This window comes from Pecten maximus, chromosome 8 (assembly GCF_902652985.1).
Source record: "Pecten maximus chromosome 8, xPecMax1.1, whole genome shotgun sequence".
In the NCBI taxonomy this organism is placed as follows: domain Eukaryota; kingdom Metazoa; phylum Mollusca; class Bivalvia; order Pectinida; family Pectinidae; genus Pecten; species Pecten maximus.
Window position 1 is genome coordinate 34727736 of NC_047022.1, and position 23490 is coordinate 34751225.

At 36.8% G+C, this 23490-nt stretch overlaps 1 protein-coding gene across 2 annotated transcripts in view; it reads left to right on the forward strand.

Moving 5' to 3' along the window:
* Nucleotides 1–7279: 7279 nt before the first annotated feature.
* LOC117333302 (carbonic anhydrase 2-like) overlaps nucleotides 7280–23490 on the forward strand; it is a 44718-nt gene continuing 28507 nt past the window's right edge. Inside the window, exon 1 of one of the 2 annotated variants that reach the window (XM_033892535.1) lies at nucleotides 7280–7381. In XM_033892535.1, coding sequence (XP_033748426.1) covers nucleotides 7288–7381 — 94 coding nt within the window. In that variant the 5' untranslated portion in view covers nucleotides 7280–7287. Of the gene's footprint in view, nucleotides 7382–19556; nucleotides 19755–23490 lie in introns of those variants that run through there. The other variant, XM_033892537.1, reaches the window with a different exon arrangement.

Genomic DNA, 23490 nt, shown 5'->3' on the forward strand with positions numbered 1-23490 from the left:
TATATATCTTCTGTGTTCTTCTTACCTCAACGTGTGATAAGTACAAACCATCTTACATTTTACATCCCACACAAACATTACAACAATTCAGCACAATGAAATCTTAACAATAACAGCACATGTTTTATAATTTGAATACCTGTACCACTTATCTCGATGAAATTTGTGTCATATTTAAAGCCGTTATGTAATTTGCCCAAACACGATACATGAAATATTGTTAACTTAAAGGATTAAGTGCTTAGTACTCATTATCACTTGTAAAGCTTTAAATCATTATAGGATTGTAAATGGGCAAAATGTTTCGAAAAGTGTCTTTTGTTGCTTCCACGTTTTAACATTCTCATTTTAATGCGTTGAAACCTCTCTCGAGGAGGTGCTACTGCGCCGCTGTTAATGTTTAATAATTTCTGATATCGGTGATGTATGTTAACAATTATCCCTGATTAAGAATTTCATTCATTTGACGAGTATATGATGAATGTCAGGAATGTTCGTTAAGGAATATGCACTTGTGACCATGCCAATGTTATCTCCTACTGACCATTGATGGGTGATTTACTCGTATAACGCTGTATCATGTGTTGACCAGTGATACTTGATACATACACGAGACAAGTCTGTGGCCAAACCAAAAGTTGAATTTAACGCTGCTGATAGCTTCAACATTGATAACAATGATGAATGTTCTTATTCCGGTCACAAATTGGGATAGCGTATGAAAAGATACTTCAATAGAGACGTCATTGTCATAAATACGTTGTTTACTGTATGTATATAAAACCTAGTCCACTAACTACACTATCAGTTATACGCAAGTTAGTAACTTTGAAGTTCAATGGCCACTTTCTCTGGACATGTCCGACTGCGAGTAAATACCCTGCTCTAGTTATAATTACCTGACGTAGATTAAATTTCCACGTGTTATGTCCGGCTCGCACACGACAAAATAATGGTTTCAGAGTTCAAAACGTAGTTAAATTTTTATACACATTTTGCTTGCGGAATTTTTGCGCTCTTTTAAAAAATATGTTCCTCAGTTCAATCTAGTAATAGGGCCGATTATGTTTACTGTACAATATACTACAGATTGTAACAATAAATATAAAAGGTACTCTTACATTTACCGCAAACGTCAAACATTGTTTAAATTCTGTTGATACTTAAATCAGGACATCTATAATATGTAATAATGTTAATTATAGTCCCGGATAAGACAAATTTATCTTTTGATAATTTTACTAAAGTGCATTATATTAATTGAAACAAAACATCTTATCTGTACACATACATGCGTACCATCTATTTGTTTTCCTTTGTATCGTGATAGTCATAATACCCTGGATGGATCTGTAATAACTTCATTCCAATATCTTCGAGTAACCGGAAAGTTTCTTAAATTGTGCGACGTAGTATTTATTTTTTTTCTTCGGCCAAGTGTAGGCCCACAATATAACATTATCCAATGGTTTGCAGCAAATTGTTTGCTGCGACTTACAACGAATATTGCTAATAGGTCTTACAAATGAAAAGTCTCTGTGATATTGTGTTAATAAACTAAAAGTATACTTAGTTCATATAAACACGAATCCTGTATCCTGAGCTCAATTCCGGAAGATTTACTGTTTTTGAGGCTGTCATAAGCTCGGTTAGAACTAGAACAATGTCGTTTAACCACTTCAATAAATCAATAACTTGTTTTTGAGAATCTACTGCCGACAAGAACGTCGACAGATTGCTATATATCTGCTGGACTCCGTCCAGAAAGCTTAAAAGGATATAAAACATACTTTTTGAACAAAAGATATTGTGCATGGAGACTAGATGATCCGGCAGGTTAAGCACTTTCCGCTGGTCAAGCTTCATACTATAAAAGTGTACAGCGTGGGTTTGTGAACCAAGGTGGATAACTCGCCAATGGAACCAATATAAGTCATCACATCTATCAGAAAAAAGTTCTAGACTGACGTATTACTTGATAAGTTATCTCACAAGTACTTTTTGTCTCGTGTATTTACAATAAATCGGTAACTATTCCTGTCCTGATCAGAATAAATACTGACAATGGTCATATTTCACTTGCAAAAGTTGCATGTATTTACATTATAATGGGTATATACTTATATTAGTTTATATCGTGGTGACTGTACACGTGAATGTATTTACTGCAGATGATTAATGGCTCAACGTAATAGAATGGCAGAAATGATACTGCATTGATATGACATTTTAGTCGAGTTCAAATTTGATGAATAGAAAAGAAAAAGGCAATTGAATGATTGAGATATTGTGAATGATTAAGATATTGCAAACTTGAGTGTTTCTCCAGCTTCAAAGCATAGATTATAATGTTTATGTGCAATCCAAAGATATCCTTACCTTTAGCTCGAAATGACCTATATCAAGAAGCAATGCTTAATCGGTATGAGGTACCTGTAATATTTTACCAATAGAACTGACTGAAGTCACCAAGGTTCACACATACATCATATACTACTTGAATCGTGTCGCGAAACCAGCTACTCTGCAATGGCGGCTAATCTGAACACAATCTTTATGACATCCTTACAAGTGATAGACTTGTGTACATAGGTATATCCACATCCTTGTTACCTTTGTATAGGGATTATTGGGTTGTAGTTACCATATTTACATTGCATCGTAAATACCCAATTTTACTTATTTTCTGATGATATATGTTGTATTTAAATCTTCAGCGATATTTTCAAAACTTTTGGCAATATGAAATGTCAATAAAAGGCGATCTCACACGTTCGGTTCGACATTTAAGAGGATATACGTCCCACAGAAAGTATGGGTTGTTTGTCGTATTCTGCTTAATAATGAAGCTTATTCTCCAGGATGTATGTGTATATGATAATCAGTCAAACATCGTTACTGATAGGAATATCCCCGGTAAATACACATTAGACTTCCCTCAGTTACAATAATATTAAAATAGTTTAAAATATTTTCAAAATGTAAATGATAGTATGAATAATAAAATATATATATAATTATAAAACGTAATTGTAATGAAAGTATAGAAATTCCCCAAAAAAATTATGAAATAGGCTTATTTATAACATTCTTTTTGTCAGAAATAGAACTATAAACCAGTAGGTTTTAAGATGGCTATTACATGAATAGTAAAGAAGGTCGAGGGCTCGTCAGTGAATACCTTGAATCGAAGATGTAGTTACCAAGGAAACCGGACAAGCATTAGAACCATGTGGTGGCGAGGCTGCCGACGATATATTACACCAATACAGGAGAGTACAGTCCATTCTAATGTGAGTTATATGTGTCCATCAGCAATAGAATTTGGCTGATTTGTATCAAATAAAATTATTTGTAGATGTGTGTTTGAGTGTCAATTCATTCCTGTAAATCGTTTGATGTCACGAAGCTGAGGAGTTATATGTGGTCGTCGTTCTCTGCTCCCCTTGTTAATAACGGGTTATTATATCGAAATTATATCCATTGTAGACTATGGTTTGTAGTATAAGTGACCTTTGCCCCCAGTAAAAAGGTGTTGGAATGTGTCGTGTAATCGATTAATAACGAGGCTGACAGCAAGCTCGATGGACTTGTTAGCATAATAACAAAATTTCTGAATATCATCTGGTCACAATATTTGATGTCATTTATCTCCACTTTCCGTTATAAAATAAGTGAACTGAAACGTGTTACAAAACATCTAAAGCGTGTATTGTTTACGTACTCAAAAGATGTTCATTATGATCATGGGTAAATAAATATTCTATCAAACTACGAATCGGGGAAACGCCTTTCAAAACATTATGTTCTACAAACTACTGAAGTCAATATTCACTGAATTTTACGAGTTTTTGTATATCTGACTTGTCAGCGGTACCTATATCAAAACAACAATCCATGTCAAATGCGTCCAAGCATACTATACATACAATAACGGGAGTAGAACAGAAATGAAATCCATCGCGACAGACTTCCACGGATGATTTATCTTAACTAGGCCGACTATTTATATGACAACCAAAATAGCATCATCAACATGGTCACAAATACACGTAACTTGACAGTCCACTGACGGAATTCTCTGGTCATAAATGTGTGATAATTTCTGTATTGACTTAGAACTTAGAATAAATGTTTATCGATCTATATCGGTAGAGTATAGTAACTCATGTATAGTAGTCATGCTATGCTATATTTTTGTCATTCAGCAAGATATTTGTTTAAACATTGGTTGATGCATTAACGGTAATATATATTACCACAAAAGCCATCAAATGTAGCTTGATTACATGTGTCTGAGTGTATCAAATAACATAAACAGGTAGGTAGATCAATGTTTTAATCCTGATGTGAAGACAACCCTGGGGTGAATGAAAAAACCGTGACGGTGTGTCTATTGTCGAGGGTCACGTGGGTACAAACCCTCAGGGTGACATAAGACAGTTTACCAAGACACACACGTGAATATCGCCTATACATGTACATTTAACCTTATAGATACGGTATTGTTCTGTCGAATAATACTGCATCATAAAGCTGCTTTGTCCTTCGACTGGTCAGTAAACATTTTATAATTGTTTATAATAGTGACCGATTGTCCTGGCTTACTTGGCTCCCCCTGTTGTCAATAATTTGTTTTCGCTGTCGAGATGTATCTATCAATCAACAATATGATATTCATTTTAAGTATTCCTTCTTTCAGCAATTCAGGAATTTTTTGGAAACAAGTATTACTATACATAGTAACGTTTTATTAACGAACTTTGTTACATACACAATACCATCAACATGTGCTTATGTTACTGCCCAGCAGATAGGGCGTAATAATTGTACATGTCACATGATTTGTAAAAGACAATCAAATTTTAGATCTTTTCTGTTCTTTTCTTATAACTTATGTATCCCTTGACATTGCTTCACTCTGTCCTGCAGGTGGGGTGTAAGAATTGTACCCGCTGCCCCCTTTGCATGATCGTAAGAGGCGACTAAATTTAGGTTCTTTCGTTTCTCTTCTTCTTAACAACTTTCTTCTTCCCAATGTCTCCCTTGACAATGTCACACTTTTGGCCTTTAATTGAGCGTTCGTCCCTGTGAGGAAAGCTTTCGGTTCTGTAGCTCGAGTTTCCTCTGGCCGCGACACCATGTCTGGTGTAGGGCCAGATCGCACTACTATATGAAAACGTGGAATTCTCCGACACCGTTTGGTGTCGCTAAGATTTTGGTACAAATACAATAAAATCGGGCGTGACATAACACTTACCTTCAGATATATAGATAAATGATATATTTATTTACATTTGTACCCCAAAAGCCCTGTTTAGACCTAAATCGGTGTTCTATTCCGTCCGTATAGACCCTCGCATTACGCATTATCCCATTTTACGAAAGACAGCTCTGCTGAAAGTGAAATTAATCATGCCAAGCAAATGATTGGAAGCATCATTCGTACACTTGAACCATTTGTGAGTAATATTGATTTTTCTTTTTTCTTTTGTTTGTTTTTCGAGCAAAATGGATTTTGACGGAATTAGGAGTCATTATTTTCATGATATGACGTCACGACATGTATATTACACTAATGACAGATCTAAAAATATTACCTAGGCGAATTCACGGTATATATGGAGTTTAAAATGCTTCCTCCTGATATACATGTAACTACCGTCCTGACTGCATTGGGTTTGCGCTGTCTTATCCTGATATAACCAGCGTGCTAACCTGTAGGTATTGAGTTTACACTGCCTCCCCTGATATAACCAGCGTGCTAACCTGTAGGTATAGGGTTAACACTGCCTACTCCTGATATAACCAGCGTACTAACCTGTAGATATTGAGTTTACACTGCCTACTCCTGATATAACCAGCGTACTAACCTGTAGGTATTGGGTTTACACTGCCTACCCCTGATATAACCAGCGTACTAACCTGTAGGTATTGGGTTTACACTGCCTACCCCTGATATAACCAGCGTACTAACCTGTAGATATTGGGTTTACACTGTCTCCCCTGATATAACCAGTGTACTAACCTGTAGGTATTAAGTTTACACTGCCTACTCCTGATATAACCAGCGTACTAACCTGTAGGTATTGAGTTTACACTGCCTACCCTGATATAACCAGTGTACTAACCTGTAGGTATTGAGATTACACTCTCCTGATATAACCAGTGTACTAACCTGTAGGTATTTAGTTAACACTGCCTACTCCTGATATAACCAGCGTACTAACCTGTATGTATTAAGTTTACACTGCCTTCTCCTGATATAACCAGCGTACTAGCTTGTAGGTATTGGGTTTACACTGCCTTCCCTGATATAACCTGTATGTATTAAGTTTACACTGCCTACTCCTGATATAACCTGTAGGAATTGGGTTTACACTGCCTCCCCTGATATAACCTGTATGTATTAAGTTTACACTGCCTACTCCTGATATAACCTGTAGGAATTGGGTTTACACTGCCTCCCCTGATATAACCTGTATGTATTAAGTTTACACTGTCTACTCCTGATATAACCAGCGTACTAACCTGTAGGTATTGGGTTTACACTGCCTCCCCTGATATAACCTGTATGTATTAAGTTTACACTGCCTCCCCTGATATAACCTGTATGTATTAAGTTGACACTGCCTTCGTATATGAAACCCATAAATGTATAAATGCTTACACATTATATATCGATTGTCATATCAATAAACAAAATTACAGTGAGGCGTACCTCTGTGATAGCTACGCGAAAAGATTACGATTGAAAACTCAATGTTAAAAGGTAAGGTATGTCGACAAAACATTTGATGACAATATGTCTTAGTTCATCGTATTGTAGATGCAGCTTTGTATGTACACATAAATATATCTTACATGTGTATATTGGTATGTCATATAGGTCAAAGGAGAAATGGTAAAGATAACAGTAATTCGAATTGAAAAGGAAAAACGTGTGAACGAATTTTAATGGGTAAATTATATGATCTGATTCAAGCACGCTATTCACGACATGGAAATAACCTCCCCTCAGATCAGTTAAGTGGATGCATCACATACGTATTTGACGTCGGTATTTGGTACGTGACTTGCTGAAGACAATACATATGTTTACATAACTACTGATGGTGCATGATTTACCTGGGGACTACTTATGGCGAGCGTTACTACAGTGACCGTGGTTTCCCCGCCTTAGTCCGACCCCTCGAGCCAGGCGCGAGGTCATCCTTATCGCGAAGGTATGTATATAAGCACCTGTTTAAGATTCACATTATTAGAAGATATTGTCAGATGTCGAACATGGTTTTGGTGCCAATGACAAGCTCTGCAGTTGGTCTGGAGATCTTTTTATTGATCCTTGCTCATTTGGTGGATCCGATCTCCGCAGGAGCAGGTAGGTTCCGTATTGATAATATACAGTATCTGTAGTGTGTGTTTAAGACAATATAGTAATTCATTTCTAGATGTCGGTATACAATTATGTTTCTTAGTGCCCTGCAACTCCTTTATGTATTTTTACTGATGTTAGATTTATGGGAGATAAGCATAGCTTGATATGTTCATGTATTAATTGATCTTATTGGCAATGTTTTCATATCAATAATGCAGTTTGAAATAAATAATATAATTCCGTTCTTTCTATTAAATGAATACTGCCTATATTTCAATACACATGCACAAGTAAGCAAATGTTTAATAATTATGATCGTAAAAATGTTATTCAAAATTGTTACTGGGTGTCCTGTTTAACACCTTTTATTGAATTGCAATTATGTACAACCTGCAAGAGAAAGTTTCTATAACAGCATAGCGAGTCTGAAGCTTACGGAAATGTTAACATATACAAAATTTGAACCAAGTGCTGTTGATCTGTACCACAGGATACGAGTAACCCTAGTCACATTTGTCATTTTAAACTATTGACGCGAGTGTACCTAGCTGTTTAACTTTACTTATTTCGTTTGTTTGATGTTGTTTAGTTATGCCAATATTTTGCCCTAATGACCTTTACACTGTGTGGGCCGTTAAAAGTGTAATAATCAACCACGTGTCATGTTAATACATCATGAAGTTTAGCGTATGGTTATGCACGTGGCTGTGGTTTGAATGGAAAAGTTTGTTAAATAGTTGGTTAGCAGGTAAAACCTACTACATTGAGAGACCTGCTCCAATGGGTTGGCTTATAACGTGATGCACTGTAACGACGATACATTAGTTTCACCGTCACGCATACGTATTGTGCATCATTTGTCTGTATTATCGTCCTCTTTACTCTTGTTTTTTAGATTGCGTTGCAATGTTAACGTTTTATCAACTCATAGCCATTAAATCCTGAATTGGTACCTTTATTTACGTAACGATATGCCAATATACATTGCATCAGTATGCAACCTCCGTCGAAATGAATAGTCATAAAAATTGTTACCACGAATACCGGTCAGCTGTAGTACTGTTTGTGTGAGCCTCCCGAAAACAGAAGAGCCATTCCAATAAATGTGGATATAACCCTACACAAAACCCATTTTTAGGGACAGAATATATTATCTTTCTACCGTATACATACACCTTTAAGTAACACTCAATATATTATTGCATCATTGGTATCCTTCACTCCTTCACGGTAATATAGTTAGTTATTGCATTATAATGTTTCTGTCGTCCCGGTACTACTAGGAATTGTGGGGTATTGTCTATCGAACCTGTATTACAGTAAATCATGCTGTTATTTCTGTCGTCCCGGTACTACAGGGAATCGCTTTGTTTTTCTATCGAACCAGTATTACAGGGAATCACGTTGTATTTCAATCGTCCCGATACTACTATGACTCGTGGTGTATTTTCTATCGTCCCGGCACTTCTGGGACTCGCGCTGTATTTTCTGTCGTCCTGGCTTGACTGTGACTCGCGCTGTATTTTCTATCGTCCCGGCTCGCCTGTGACTTGCGCTGTATTTTCTATCGTCCCGGCATTACTGACATACATGTTGTATTGCACATGTATTTCAGTTAGCTTTCGTCCAATTGACACAGAGTTAACTTTCCTTTCTTTTGTCCAACTTAACTTTTAACTGTCAATTACATTACCTTTATTCAAAAACAACATTAGTGTCTTCGCTGATGCTGATCGGACCGTAAAGGTGTTGGTATTGCATTTATAAGTGTTCTATAGAAAGGTAACCAGGCAGTTTGTGTTAAATCGATATAGTTATTCCGTAAGGTGACAAATCTCGAATCACATCAGTACCCAAGACGGATCATGTTTTACAATAACAGATAGTTTCAAATATTTAACCGTGTTCAGTCATTAATTATTTTGTAGCCTTAGAATGAAAAAAAACCGTCTGTAGGTGACTAATTTGCGAATTGAATAATCAATATTTAAACATGGAAAATGTTGCTTTGTAGTTTAAGCTGCAAACAATGGCGCTTTCGATGTTAATTATGTTTCATATTTGACTCGATCGAAATATTATTGTGATGGCACTGTTGGAATAAAAATGTCCATATTAAGTGTATAAAGGCTACTTACTCTGTTACTTGCATTTGTAATAAAACGGAGAGCTCGTAAGAATTGTACCTGCTGCCCCCATTGCATGATCGTAAGAGGCGACTAAACTTGGGATCTTATCTTTTCCCTTCTTTCTTTACAACTTTCTTCTTCCTAATGTCTCCCTTGACAATGCCCCACTTTTTGCCTTTAGTTGAGCGTTCGCCACTGTGAGAAAGGTTTTGGGTTCTGTCCCCTAGCCGAGACATACCAAAGTCTTTAAAAATGGTAGTTGCTACTCCTGCTTAGCGCTCAGCATATTTGGAGTGGTACGACTGGTTCGCCCGTTGTCAGTATAATGTGACCGGGTGGGGTGTAATGCTGGGTGTCTTCGGCAGTATGCTTCAGTGAGGTGACACTATAAATCGGCAAAAGTTCCGGCCTATCACAAGGAGACTTGACACGAACATACCGCAGCCTCCCAAAACACACATACGCACTCGCCACACGCATTCATGTCGCACTCACGGGAGGCCGTCCTTAAATGACCTTAGCTGTTAATAGGACGTTAAACAAAATAAACCAAACCAATCATACAGGAACAGGGAAATAATATGCCTGCTATAGCTCACTGGGTGTCGTGAGAGGCGGCTAATTGTGAGCGCCGCGCCCTGCAGGGTCGAGGGTGGTTTCCCTTCAGTTCAAGGGACATTGGAGAGGTCAAGAATAAAGCCCATTGTATCTCGTTGCTTCACAGAAGGCAACTAAAAGTGGGCAACTTGAAGAATCGAGTATTTTCTTCTGTGTCTTCTATAAGGGAATAATGAAGAGACCAAATCAAATCATCTACTCCACAACACTTGGTATCTTAAATGCTTTCTTTCCTTATTAACTGCTCTTTATTTGCTTTGTTTTCTTACTCTAGGTGTCTCGTTGACACCCGTCTTAATATTACCCCGGCTATTGCGAGGACGAAAAACCCCTAAAAATTAAATAATAAAAAACCGCCGTTGGAGCTAAATGGTAAGAACAATGTTTTATCAATAGCTGAAGTAGACTTCAATGTTCTATTTTTTACGTAAATCGGAAAAAAATACCTTTAGTATTTTTAACGAATGGACGAAACGTTTGTTAGAGGATCCATTTTTTATACAGTCACATTAGCCCATTAACGATTCCGGAACAAAGTACAAACATAAGTGTACCTTTCTAGATCAAATCATCATTACAAGACAGTTATCTTTCAGAAGTTACAAAACAGATCATCAGAAACAGAACAGACTTGTCATTGTCGATTATCATAAAGGCATCCGAATGTTTGAAGGTGTACCGTAGGTGACCAAAGTACGCAGACTTGTAAAAGTATGTCATTAATAAAAAGGGAATGACGGACAGGTCAGGTTAGCCAAACATCCTCGACCTGTAGTTTTAAGAGATGTTACTGAGTACATGTAGGCGGATCTCTAGTCTGATAAAAGGGTGCTGTTGATACCGCGTACCTAAGATGTCGTTTGATGGTAATGCCATATCGGGTATCCCTCTGGAACATGATTTACATCCACTGTGAGGTCGAACACATGAAACTAATTTTAGTTTTCATTTGGCGACATTGTATCTATGAATATAATGCTACGTTTTTCTGATATTTTATTCAGTTAAGAGTACAGTTTGAGCTAAAGAGTCAATAATTGAACAGTCATGATTTATCTTAATCAACGATTACGTGATTAGTAACATGCACTCGGGGTTGGACCCGTCATCGATCACGTGATTAGTAATGCGATTTTTATGAGATATATTTACGTTTAAAATCGGATAAAGCAAGACTTTCTTCACGGCTGATACAGATTATTATTTCTTTATCAACATCAAATACTCCTGAAGGACGTGCGATGATAATACCACATCTATATTGTGACTAATGTAATTACCGACCTGGGCTAGTGCTCTCACGTGTATTATCAATTTCTATCGAATTCGAGGCACGGCCAAATATCAATATCCTCAGGTCTGTACACACAAGAGTTTATCAGCCAAACAAACTAACACATAAATAATTGCTAATTTATTCACAACTATTTTGACAAATGAAGTCATAAAATTACATTAATATGAAATTGTCAAATGATATGTTCATATTTTGGTTTTGATTGAACGGGCCCTTAACCGATTTTTTATCTACCATGAAATCCCCATCTGATATAATCCGGCAATTAATTATTTAGTTTTCTTAGCAATTGATGGTATTGTTATGTACCGTAGATGATTCGAAATAAAGCATAGCTTGGCTTTTGTGAGCCCATTTTTAATCCGGAATGCTCTAATATACAACTTCTGGAATTCTGTAATTTCACATCTATTTATTACTCATTTCCTATCAAACATTCTGCAAAATATGTTATATACGTGAAAAGGGCGCTGGTAATCGACAATGTTCTTAGGTTGAAGCATAAGGTGATTTGGAAAACATGTTGTTAATTGGAAGAATTCAATTATTACAGAGATGCATATCATTTACAGTATCTCACAACTACGCTTGTTTCACATGTAATATCACATGACACAAACTTTGTAACAGTGTGTTATTGTTTTTGTTTACACACCACAGTATGTAACCACTTTCAAAGCCTACGATTGGCCATATGACCTCAAACAATTCTGATTGGTCTACCCTCTGACATTTGACGACGGACTACTTTTACCAACGCGTGTTCTTTTTGATGTCGTATGTCGTATATTGATTTACCAGGGGTCAATATTGACGATACTAATTGAAAGATGTGTCGTCAAAAAATATCTGGGATTCGGATGGTAACAAGTATAATTTCATGGTGAAATATTAACAGAATATCAATGTACAATGAGTCTTCGCCATCATCAAAACAATTCACAACTGTACGACAAAAATGGCCCAGACACTGATTTGATAAGCGTAAGCCTCGGGCGTGAATAGTCACTTTTAGGTTTGGCACAGTGGTGGGCCGATGTCACTCCGTACGTATATTATCGCCACAAAATAAATCATCACTATCTAATAATTCAACTTACTTTCATAGCGAATTTATATCCCAAATATAAAAATGTAAAGTTTCATTTTGGAATTCTTGTCTCGTATCAGTAAACTGATAATCAGATTTTGTAAACAACACGTACAGTGACACAAGTTAATTACAGCGCGGTTTCCGGAATATTTATTGAAGTGTGTCTATCTTGTGGTTTCTTGAATGAACAAATCTTGGTGTGAACTTTAATCATCATCACAATCAATAATGGGATACCTACCAAGTTCAGGAAAGGACCGATAATATTGAAACTGGTGGTGATAGATATCCAGCTGTGACATTCGACCTCGCTCTGTTTGCAAAAACCCGTCCCTTTCCTAAATTAGAAAAAAATTAACTTGAGTTAGCTAAACATGCTAAATAACCGTCAAGTGTTGGAGAACGTATATAGCTCTGAAAAACAAATAGGACAAACAAATGTAATCATGACATAATGTCGACTTGATTAGCTGATAGCGCTTACCATTCCAGAACATCTGGTCTTATACTTCTGCTCATTAAATTGCTTTTTGTATAAATTACTGAATACATTATTTCATAGCAGATTTTACACATGTGGTTTGGCATATGGAATGTTCAATCATTTTGCATGCGTCTATAAAGCCCTTTGCCGAGTGGCATATCATTTTTTATGATATAATAAATTCCATGACCCGATATTCTGTTTATTACACGACTCCTATTTATGAGGATACTATGAAATCGCAAATGTCTGTGCAGGAGAGACAAATTTAGACTGGTGAAGTTTGTTTTTCTCTACAGAGACAATTAAAAATGCGATATCATATATTATTTACGTCACGATAGTGTTGCTACTCATATGCCGTACGATAATTATGACGTGGTCGTATTGCATAACAAAACAGGTAAGTTATGTGATGAATAAAGTTCTATCATCTACAAGTAAATACGGGCTTTAACATTAGCGTCAGGCGGTGGTAGTCTTCGATATTGTAAAATAAACAAATTGATGGAGCCATCAGATGTCGCAGTTCAACAGGATGCGACAATTAATAGAACATGTTCCTGTTTATCACCAAGAAGCTAGTCACTAAAGCACCGTTAACATTGTTACGTATCAGATTATGTCCTTTGAAGATAGCAATAAAATATGTCCATTAGGAGTTACGTAGATAGATGTAATTACAAGAGTTGTTCTATTGTTTGTCATTGATGTTAAACATCTAATAGCCTTTGCGTAAGTGTTTACTGCGAATGTAGACAGATTATTGGAGTGTTTTTCTGGCGCTTGCTGCGAATACAAATTACCTTATTGAGATATCACTGTATGGTACCAACATGTACCGCTTTATTTACCTTATTGAGATATCACTGTATTGTACCAACATGTACCGCTTTATTTACCTTATTGAGATATCACTGTATTGTACCAACATGTACCGCTTTATTTACCTTATTGAGATATCACTGTATTGTACCAACATGTACCGCTTTATTTACCTTATTGAGATATCACTGTATGGTACCAACATGTACCGCTTTATTTACCTTATTGAGATATCACTGTATGGTACCAACATGTACCGCTTTATTTACCTTATCGAGATATCACTGTATGGTACCAACATGTACCGCTTTATTTACCTTATTGAGATATCACTGTATGGTACCAACATGTACCGCTTTATTTACCTTATTGAGATATCACTGTATTGTACCAACATGTACCGCTTTATTTACCTTATTGGGATATCACTATTGTACCGACATGTACCGCTTTATTTACCTTATTGAGATATCACTGTATTGTACCAACATGTACCGTTTTATTTACCTTATTGAGATATCACTGTATTGTACCAACATGTACCGTTTTATTTACCTTATTGAGATATCACTGTATGGTACCAACATGTACCGCTTTATTTACCTTATTGAGATATCACTGTAGTGTACCAACATGTACCGCTTTATTTACCTTATTGAGATATCACTGTATTGTACCAACATGTACCGCTTTATTTACCTTATTGAGATATCACTGTATGGTACCAACATGTACCGCTTTATTTACCTTATTGAGATATCACTGTATTGTACCAACATGTACCGCTTTATTTACCTTATTGAGATATCACTGTATGGTACCAACATGTACCGCTTTATTTACTTTATTGAGATATCACTGTAGTGTACCAACATGTACCGCTTTATTTACCTTATTGAGATATCACTGTATTGTACCAACATGTACCGCTTTATTTACCTTATTGAGATATCACTGTATGGTACTAACATGTACCGCTTTATTTACCTTATTGGGATATCACTGTAGTGTACCAACATGTACCGCTTTATTTACCTTATTGAGATATCACTGTATTGTACCAACATGTACCGCTTTATTTACCTTATTGAGATATCACTGTATTGTACCAACATGTACCGCTTTATTTACCTTATTGCGATATCACTGTATTGTACCAACATTCACCGTTTTATTTAGTTTGTGACATGCGTTAGCGATTACAGTAATGTTAATCTTTGTTAAAATCTACGTAAAACACCAGAACGATGTTTCCTGTTCGAATCGATACAATCTATCTTTAGTCTAGATGCAATGGAACACAGGGAAAATAAAAACTGATTGTTTTTTCTGTACCATTGATGTAACCACACCTGTGTTTAATTCATCCCATTTTTAACAATTCTGTAAGCAAATCAACTTGGAACACACAGTCTTAGAACTGTGTTTTGCAGCCAATTCGAGTATAAACGTAGACGTCATCAGAAAAAGACGCCTTACTTTGCGTTACTTATTCCCGAGCTTTTATAACTAAGAAAAAATGGTTTTCTCATTTTTAGGTCATCTGACCCGAATGGTCAGGATGACCTATAATCATCATGCTTCGTCCGTCGTCGTGCGCCGTGCGTAAACTTTTCACATTTCAAACTTTTTCTCAAGTTCCACTGTTGGGATTTAGCTGAAACTTGCCTGTAATGATCCGAAGGTGGTCCTGACAAAGTGTTGTTATATTTTAAACTTCTTCAGTTCCACTGGTGCCATTGAGCTGTAACTTGCCTGAAATGATCCTGACCAAGAGTTGTTATTTTTCGGGTTGGTTCGAAATCCACTATACTTGCTACTGAGTATGTATACTACAATAGTACAAGATTCTTTAGAGTCAGATGACCGTTAAGGCCCTTGGGCATACATAACCGTATGTGGAAAATAAATTCTTAGACTCGTGTCAATTCTATACACCTAATATTAAACCTCGTTGAATAACCCATTGTTGCATTGACACAATTAAGTTTCTTTGTATCTACTCCTTAACGATCTGCTGACTCACCATTAAACGTCATGGAGGACATGAAAATCTTTGGTTGGGCGGAAATATATCAGTGAGAACTGCATGTCATCTCCTGGTACGGTTGTGGGATGTTCTCAAGGTCATACGATTACAAAGGCCGTCCGGCTCCTAAATCAATTTATCTAACTTGATAAAAAAAACACGTGACCATCATTTAGTGAAATAAACGTGTATGCACCAGGTAACGGCGGGTCATAAAGCGGCTAACCCGACAAACGTCCCATACCCAGACTCTCAGTATGTGTATCAAGGTCACATTCAAGGTCACATTCAAGGTCACATTACACCTAGATACCCAACGATTATGATAAGACGTTTTAAACTCAGTATGCATGCGTATATCAAAGTTTGACATCATTAGGCAATAACGCCACGTAGACATTTAACGTCGACATAAATCCTTAGATATAAGTTGGAATATACTGTTTGACCAGCTTAAGGAATAATAAAATTACATATGATATATTGTAGCATATATTTTTATATGTAATATTATATCGTATGTTTTAACATTGATATCATTTAGGTTCAGGTCGATTTTTATTAGGTCATCTGACCCAAAGGGTCAGGATGACCTATAGTCATCGTGCTTCGTCCGTCGTCGTGCGCCGTGCGCCGTGCGCCGTCCGTAAACTTTTTCTTTCAAAACGCTACTCCTCCTTAACGCTTGGGTGGATTACTTCCAAATTTGGTTTGAAGCATCATTGGGGGAGGGCAATCATATTTTATATAAATGAGGCTGGTCTGACCCCTGGGGCCAGAAGGGCGGGGCCCCAAAAAGGGAACTTAGGTGAATGTTGCTATAAAATCCTACTCCTCCTTTACCCTTGGGTGGATTACAACTAAATTTGGTGTGAAACATCATTGGGGGAAGGCGGTCATATTTTATATAAATGAAGTTGGTGTGACCCCTGGGGCCTGAGGGGCGGGGCCCCAAAAGGGGAACTTTGATGAAATTTTGCTATAAAATCCTACTCCTCCTTAACCCTTTAGTGGATTTCAACCAGATATGTTGTGAAACATCATTTGGGGAGGGCGGTCATATTTTATATAAATGAGGCTGGTGTGACCACTAGGGCCTGAGGGGCGGGGCCCCAAATGGGGAACTTTGATGAAATTTTGCTATAAAATCCTACTCCTCCTTAACCCTTTAGTGGATTTCAACCAGATATGTTGTGAAACATCATTTGGGGAGGGCGGTCATATTTTATATAAATGAGGCTAGTGTGACCCCTGGGGCCTGAGGGGTGGGGCCCCAAATGGGGAACTTTGATGAAATTTTGTTATAAAATCCTACTCCTCCTTAACCCTTTAGTAGATTTCAACCAGATATGTTGTGAAACATCATTGGAGGAGGGTGGTCATATTTTATATAAATGAGGCTGGTGTGAGCCCTGGGGCCAGAGTGACGGGCCCAAAAAAGGGAACTTTGATGAAATTTTGCTATAAAATCCTACTCGTCCTTAACCCTTTGGTGGATTTCAACCAGATATTGTGTGAAACATCATTGGTGGAGGGTGGTCATATTTTATATAAATGAGGCTGGTGTGGCCCCTGGGGCCAGAGGGGCAGGGACCCAAAAGGGGAACTTTGATGAAATTTTGCTATAAAATCCTACTCCTCCTAACACCCATAGTGAATTATGACCAAATTTGGTGTGAAACATCATTGGAGGAGGGAGGTCATATTTTATATAAATGAGGCTGGTTTGACCCCTAGGGCCAGAGGGGCGGGGCCCCAAAAGGGGAACTTTGGTGAATTTTTGCTATAAATCCTACTTCTCTCTAACCCTTGGGTGGATTAATACGAAATATGGTGTGAAACATCCTTTGGGAAGGGTGGTCATATTTTTTATAAACGAGGCTAGTGTGACCCCTGGGGCCTGAGGGGCAGGGCCCCAAAAGGGGAACTTTGGTGAATATTTGCTGTTAAATCCTAATCCTCCCTAACCTTTTGGTGGATTACAACCAAATTTCATGTGAAACATAAGGTGACGGCAATCATATTTTTTAATGAGACAGGTTTGACCCCTGGGGAAAAAAAGATGGGGCAAAAGGAGCGCTTAGGTTAAACATTTCTTAAAAATGCAATTCCTCCTTAATGCCTGAATTGATTACAACCATATTTAGTATGAAACATCATTGGGGAAAGGCAATCCTAATTGATATAAATGAGTCTTGTCTGACCCATTGGGACAGAGGGGCATGCCCCAAAAATGGGAACTTGGCTAAAATTTTGCTTTATGATGCTGCTCTTCCTGGACAAGCTAAATGGATAAAAACCAAATTTGATCTAAAACATAACTGGCTGCGATAAATAATTTATGGTAATAATGCTGGATTGGGGTGTGTGTCCCTGCTGTAAGTGTAAGTGTTTGTCAGATGACCGTTAAGGCCCATGGGCCTCTTGTTTAGATAACGGGTGTGATTTCGCTGTAAAGCGATTGGATAAGAACCCATACTTCATCCCTGGTTATAATGAGCATTGTGTAAAACCTGCAAATGTTGGTGAAATATAATATTGGCTTTCGTATTGATAGATTTCTCTTTACGTCACACTAAAATGAGCAGTCGTCATCCGTGTGACTCACATCGCGTTGTCTCAATCACGTGTTATCCCGGGGCCGAGTAGTAATACATTCTACAGGTGGCGGTAATGAAGCGTGGATGTAAATGGGCATTGTGTCGTTTTGCGGTAAATGTTGCTATTGAATAGTTCGAGTGGAAAAGTTGATACAGTGGTGATTTATCGCCATCAATGCCCTGTATGTAAAGTGTATATCAAACAGAACCATATTAAGTTTGTCACAGGATGAGATAATCCCACCAGTTTGGCGTTACATTCCAACACAAAACGAGAGAATTCATACCCTAAAATATCTATCTACAAATCAATAAAACGATGTATCAATAGGTTTACACGCTGACTCATGTACAAATACAAGACCAGGAGTTCCAGCAGGATAAGATCGTAATGTCCATGTAAATCTAGGTCAAATCAAAGTAAAACGATCGTAAAATGAAAATCATGGTAGTGACAACGACCATATGGAAAATCGTCTATCAAAATTAGCAGCGTATAATTGTACTTCGTATTGTGAATGGAAATGGTTAATTTCCTGCTGGGATCTTAACGATTGATCTCTGTACATCTCCCGAAATTCTGTGTTGGGTATATCAATAGTACATCTCATCTTGGTCTTTGTCGTGCGCTTACGCTCCACCTTTTTCATACATGCCGTTTTTTAACCAATACTGAGTACCTTCGAAAACAAACTAGGTATGTTTTGTCCACAAGTCTTAACGGTGTGTGAATAATTGTTGTTTGGGAGAAGACTCTTCTAGTCAAAATGCACATCTTGAAGAAACAAGAAACCATCTCCACTGATGGCATATATGAATTGTCCGTGTACATGTAGTGCACTGTAAGGGTTTGCACTTATTATAATACACCTATATATATATTTACATAATGCAATCCAAGAAAGAGATGCTTTGATTGCATGATCACCTTGCCTGTGGCGCCTCACGTGATATAAAGGCAATATCGGACTTATCTGAAACGAACACGCATATACAATAATGTATATTCGTTTTGCAAAAACACTAAGTAGCTTTGAGATGTATAAATTATCACGTCCTCTCTATCGTTATAGGATAGGCAACCTTACTTCCCTGGAGGCTCAAACATAGTATATAACGATACACGACGGGTTTAGTTGTCTACATCGTTAAATTATTGTACGTTGTGTATTGGACAATGTTAAAATCGGTTAAATTATAAGATTCTAGTGGAACCCTACATTATACTACCGTCGATAGGATGACATGTATTATTGTCTTGCTTGTTGTGGTGCTGCCGTATGTACAAGCATCAGTTATAGGTAAGTATTCTTTACCCGTGTCTCACATCATCACTCAACACCTCTTTATGCATGCCTGTGTTGTATTGACGCTCTCACTCTATTGTTTATCTAAATAATGAAAGTATTTATCCTTTTAGTCAGTTTTATTATTAGGTCTAGAATAAAGAAGTTATTTTCTAATCATTGGCGTTTTATTATCTAAATTAGGATTGATATTTGGATGCTTATACCTGTGTATGTAAATTTTGTGGATTTATTTATTTCGAATATATTTTATTGTATATTACCAAATAAACTGGACATGACTTTAACAAAACGCATGATGTCCTCACCCTGCGCGTGTAGGTAGGGCGTAAGTGATCATAGGAGACGACTAAATTTGGGGTCTTATCTTTTCTCTTTTCTTAAATACTTTTTTCTTCTTAATGTCTCTCTTGACATTGCTTCACTTTGGCCTTTAGATGAATTTTCGCCTCTCTGCGGATATGTTTGGATTCTGTCCCTTGGCCGAGACAAACAAGAGACTATAAAAATGGTAGTTACTATTCCTATTAAACATTCAGCGTATTGGGAGTTAAATGACTGATTTGCCCATTTGTCAGTAACATGTGACCGGGTGAGGTATTCGGCTAAATGTCTTTGACAGCATGCTTCAGTGAGGTTGCACTATAAAGTCAAAATCAGTTTCTTGCTATCACAAAGAGACAAACACAAAAATACTGTGTTTCCCCAAAACACATACATGTACATACATTACACACATGCACTTGCACACACAGAAGGCAGTCATTAAATTACCATAGCTTTTGATAAGGCGTTAAACAAAGCAAGTCTTCATCTTAAACTCTATATAAAAAGATCAACATTATATAGCAATGACGAGTATAACCAATTTGAATACAGGAAGTAAAAACGGAAAGAGCTAGGGAAGAAGGTGGCGAGGATTGGAGACGATATGGGGAGGGAAATTGCTATGATACAGTTTGTGTGTATATTGTACACGTACGCCGTGCGCATACACAACATATTACTTATCATTGTCTCTGAATAGTTCCGGTCCATTGTCAGTTCGTCACGGCGTTTACAATTGGCGTCTTTAATGAACGTCTGCACATGTTGAAAAAAAATGTCGCAGGAGAGTAAATGTACAATAGAGATAGCAATACACTATTGTAATTTAATCCCTGATTACAGTAGAGAGGAAAGTAAACATATTCGAACTCCCTACCACACTAGCAGCATGCAGAATGGCAAACAAGACATGATAAATGAACATCATTTGGCGAAATCGTCCGGTTGCTTTACCAGCTATAAAAAGATATATTTGCCTAGGGCCTTATTTGCAAACATTGATTATTTTGCTTTTTTATTTGTGTAGTTCCATGTTTGTTTTTAGTGACTGAAGAAAGACTATTTCCCTAGACTACGTAGATCCGGTATAAAGGAATAATTCGTAAGTTGCAAAAGATCAGGAATGAAGTTTTCTATTATGCGAAGCCATAAATTATAAATTGTGAAATAGTGAGGAAGTGTGTTCTATAAAAGAATGCTTTGCTAACTCGATAATTGCATATTTAATCCAATGACTAAGGTTGCGTTTATCCAAGGTAGCATCACTAACCGTGTAGGAGCGGGCGAATGATACGCTTGCCGTATCTCATGCAATGCATATCGTTAGAGGCGAATAATTGTGGGCCCACTGACGAATCGTGGATTTTATTCTGTCTTCCATTAAGTGGGCATGACTAACATAAGCCAACTCGTAATTAAACATTCAAAGTTGTATGGGCGTCTACTGCAATATCCGTTTATTGAAACAATCGTTTTCTTAATGGGTGTTCGGTTGGCACAGTGGTAACACACTTGACTTTCACCTAGGCGGCCGGGTATCAATTTTCCGATCGGATGTGAAAAGGTATGGGACCTCCGGTTTCCTCCCACAGCAAGACCCCTCGCGCGCTTCCATCCGGGCCAACAACCGTGATTAATATCAAATGATATATGTAACTTGTTTCGTGTTGTAAAATAAATAAAGTTTACATTTTTCTAATCAGAAATAACATTTGTGCAATATAACTTCAGAAAAAAAATGTTTATACACCGACAATTATGGCATGAAAATAAAAGACAAAACAGGCATGTTCAAATGCGAAAATAAGGACATGTATAATATAAAAATAGAAAATAACGGCGGAGGTATGTAATGAATAGTATATAGTTTATCTAGCACGTATCACAAAGACAGAAAATAACGAGTTTGTACTCTATGTAATCTTAATGATATAGAAGACGAATTTCATTTTGTTTTAGTTTGTACTAGGTATTCTGATTTAAGACAGAAGTATTTCAAATAATATTATAGAAATAATCCAAGTGTATATAAGCTTACTCAATTACTTAATACAAATAATGTTAAAGACTTGTGTAATCTTGGGAAATATCTGTTAGCGGCAAATAAGTGCCGATCACAAGCATGAGATATATATATATTGTAATAATAATATTGATTGATGTTACTATTATATCATATTATTGCTTTGTTCATTCTCCTGTGGCCAATTTAACATTTTGTATATATGTAAATATCCTGTAGATCATATGTTTACACTGATGAGTCGTAAGACTCAAAGTAATAAATGAACTTGAACTTGAACATAGGTATGTATAATATGTATCTAGTATTAAGATAATTATACTGAAACTGTACCATTCAGCGGTTTCGTCATTTTAGGACGCTTTGGTTATCCTAAATATTTTTCTACTTAATCAGAATCAGTATAAAATCAAAAAGAAAGACCAGGTTTCAAATAAGTCACCGGTATACAACGTTAACGCCTGACTTGTTACCTAATAAACGATCACCTTATACATTGTAAGAAAATTGTTTGTCAAATATGTTTTATCATGAAAAGTATAATCACGGATCTATCAAGCCTGTGTAATCCAGTAACTGGTCATTATTGAACGGTAGATCCGGTTATATGATGTAAACTTTTACATATATCTTGTTACGTATGTTACATAAAAGAGAGGATGTACAAAGCGTCCAATAGGAAAGCGGATGAAAAAAAGAAAAAAATACAGAAAGGATTACGTGACGATTGGGCTTTACACCTAGGTTATTTGCATAAAGGTGTGCATTTTATGGTAGTTTATTCCATGGAATGACGGTGATGACATTTTTAACGAACTGAAATAAATTCCTAAGGTTCATAGGTTGTAAAGATATATCTGCACTTAAATAAACTGGTCTTAGATTTACTTAAATATATAGAAACACCAAAATCATATTATTTCTCAAGTATATCATTATATTTCTGGAATGTACGTTTTAATTTACCGCGTCTCTGAATGGTACAAATAGATACACAAGACTAACACCTTTTGGATGTTTATTCCTCCTAGGACTCGTCAGTGATGGTACGGTCACCATACAGGTGTGTATTCCTATTAGAACTCGTCAGTGATTCTAGGACCTGAGGTTCCGATACATTTAACAAAACAAAATTTTAAAGTCTAGAAGCGGAGGTGCAAAGCCCAATAATGCAAAACATTTCAAAATTTTCAATAATTTATTTCAAAAGTAAATAAAGTAGGGTGCCACAAATAGTGATATTTCAAAAAAACAAATAGTAGGGTGCCATCAGTAGTGGGATTTTAAAAGAACATATTGTAGGGTACCACCATTTGTGGGATTTCAAAAGAACATTTAGTAGGATGCAACCAGTAGTAGCATTTCAAAATAACGTCTAAC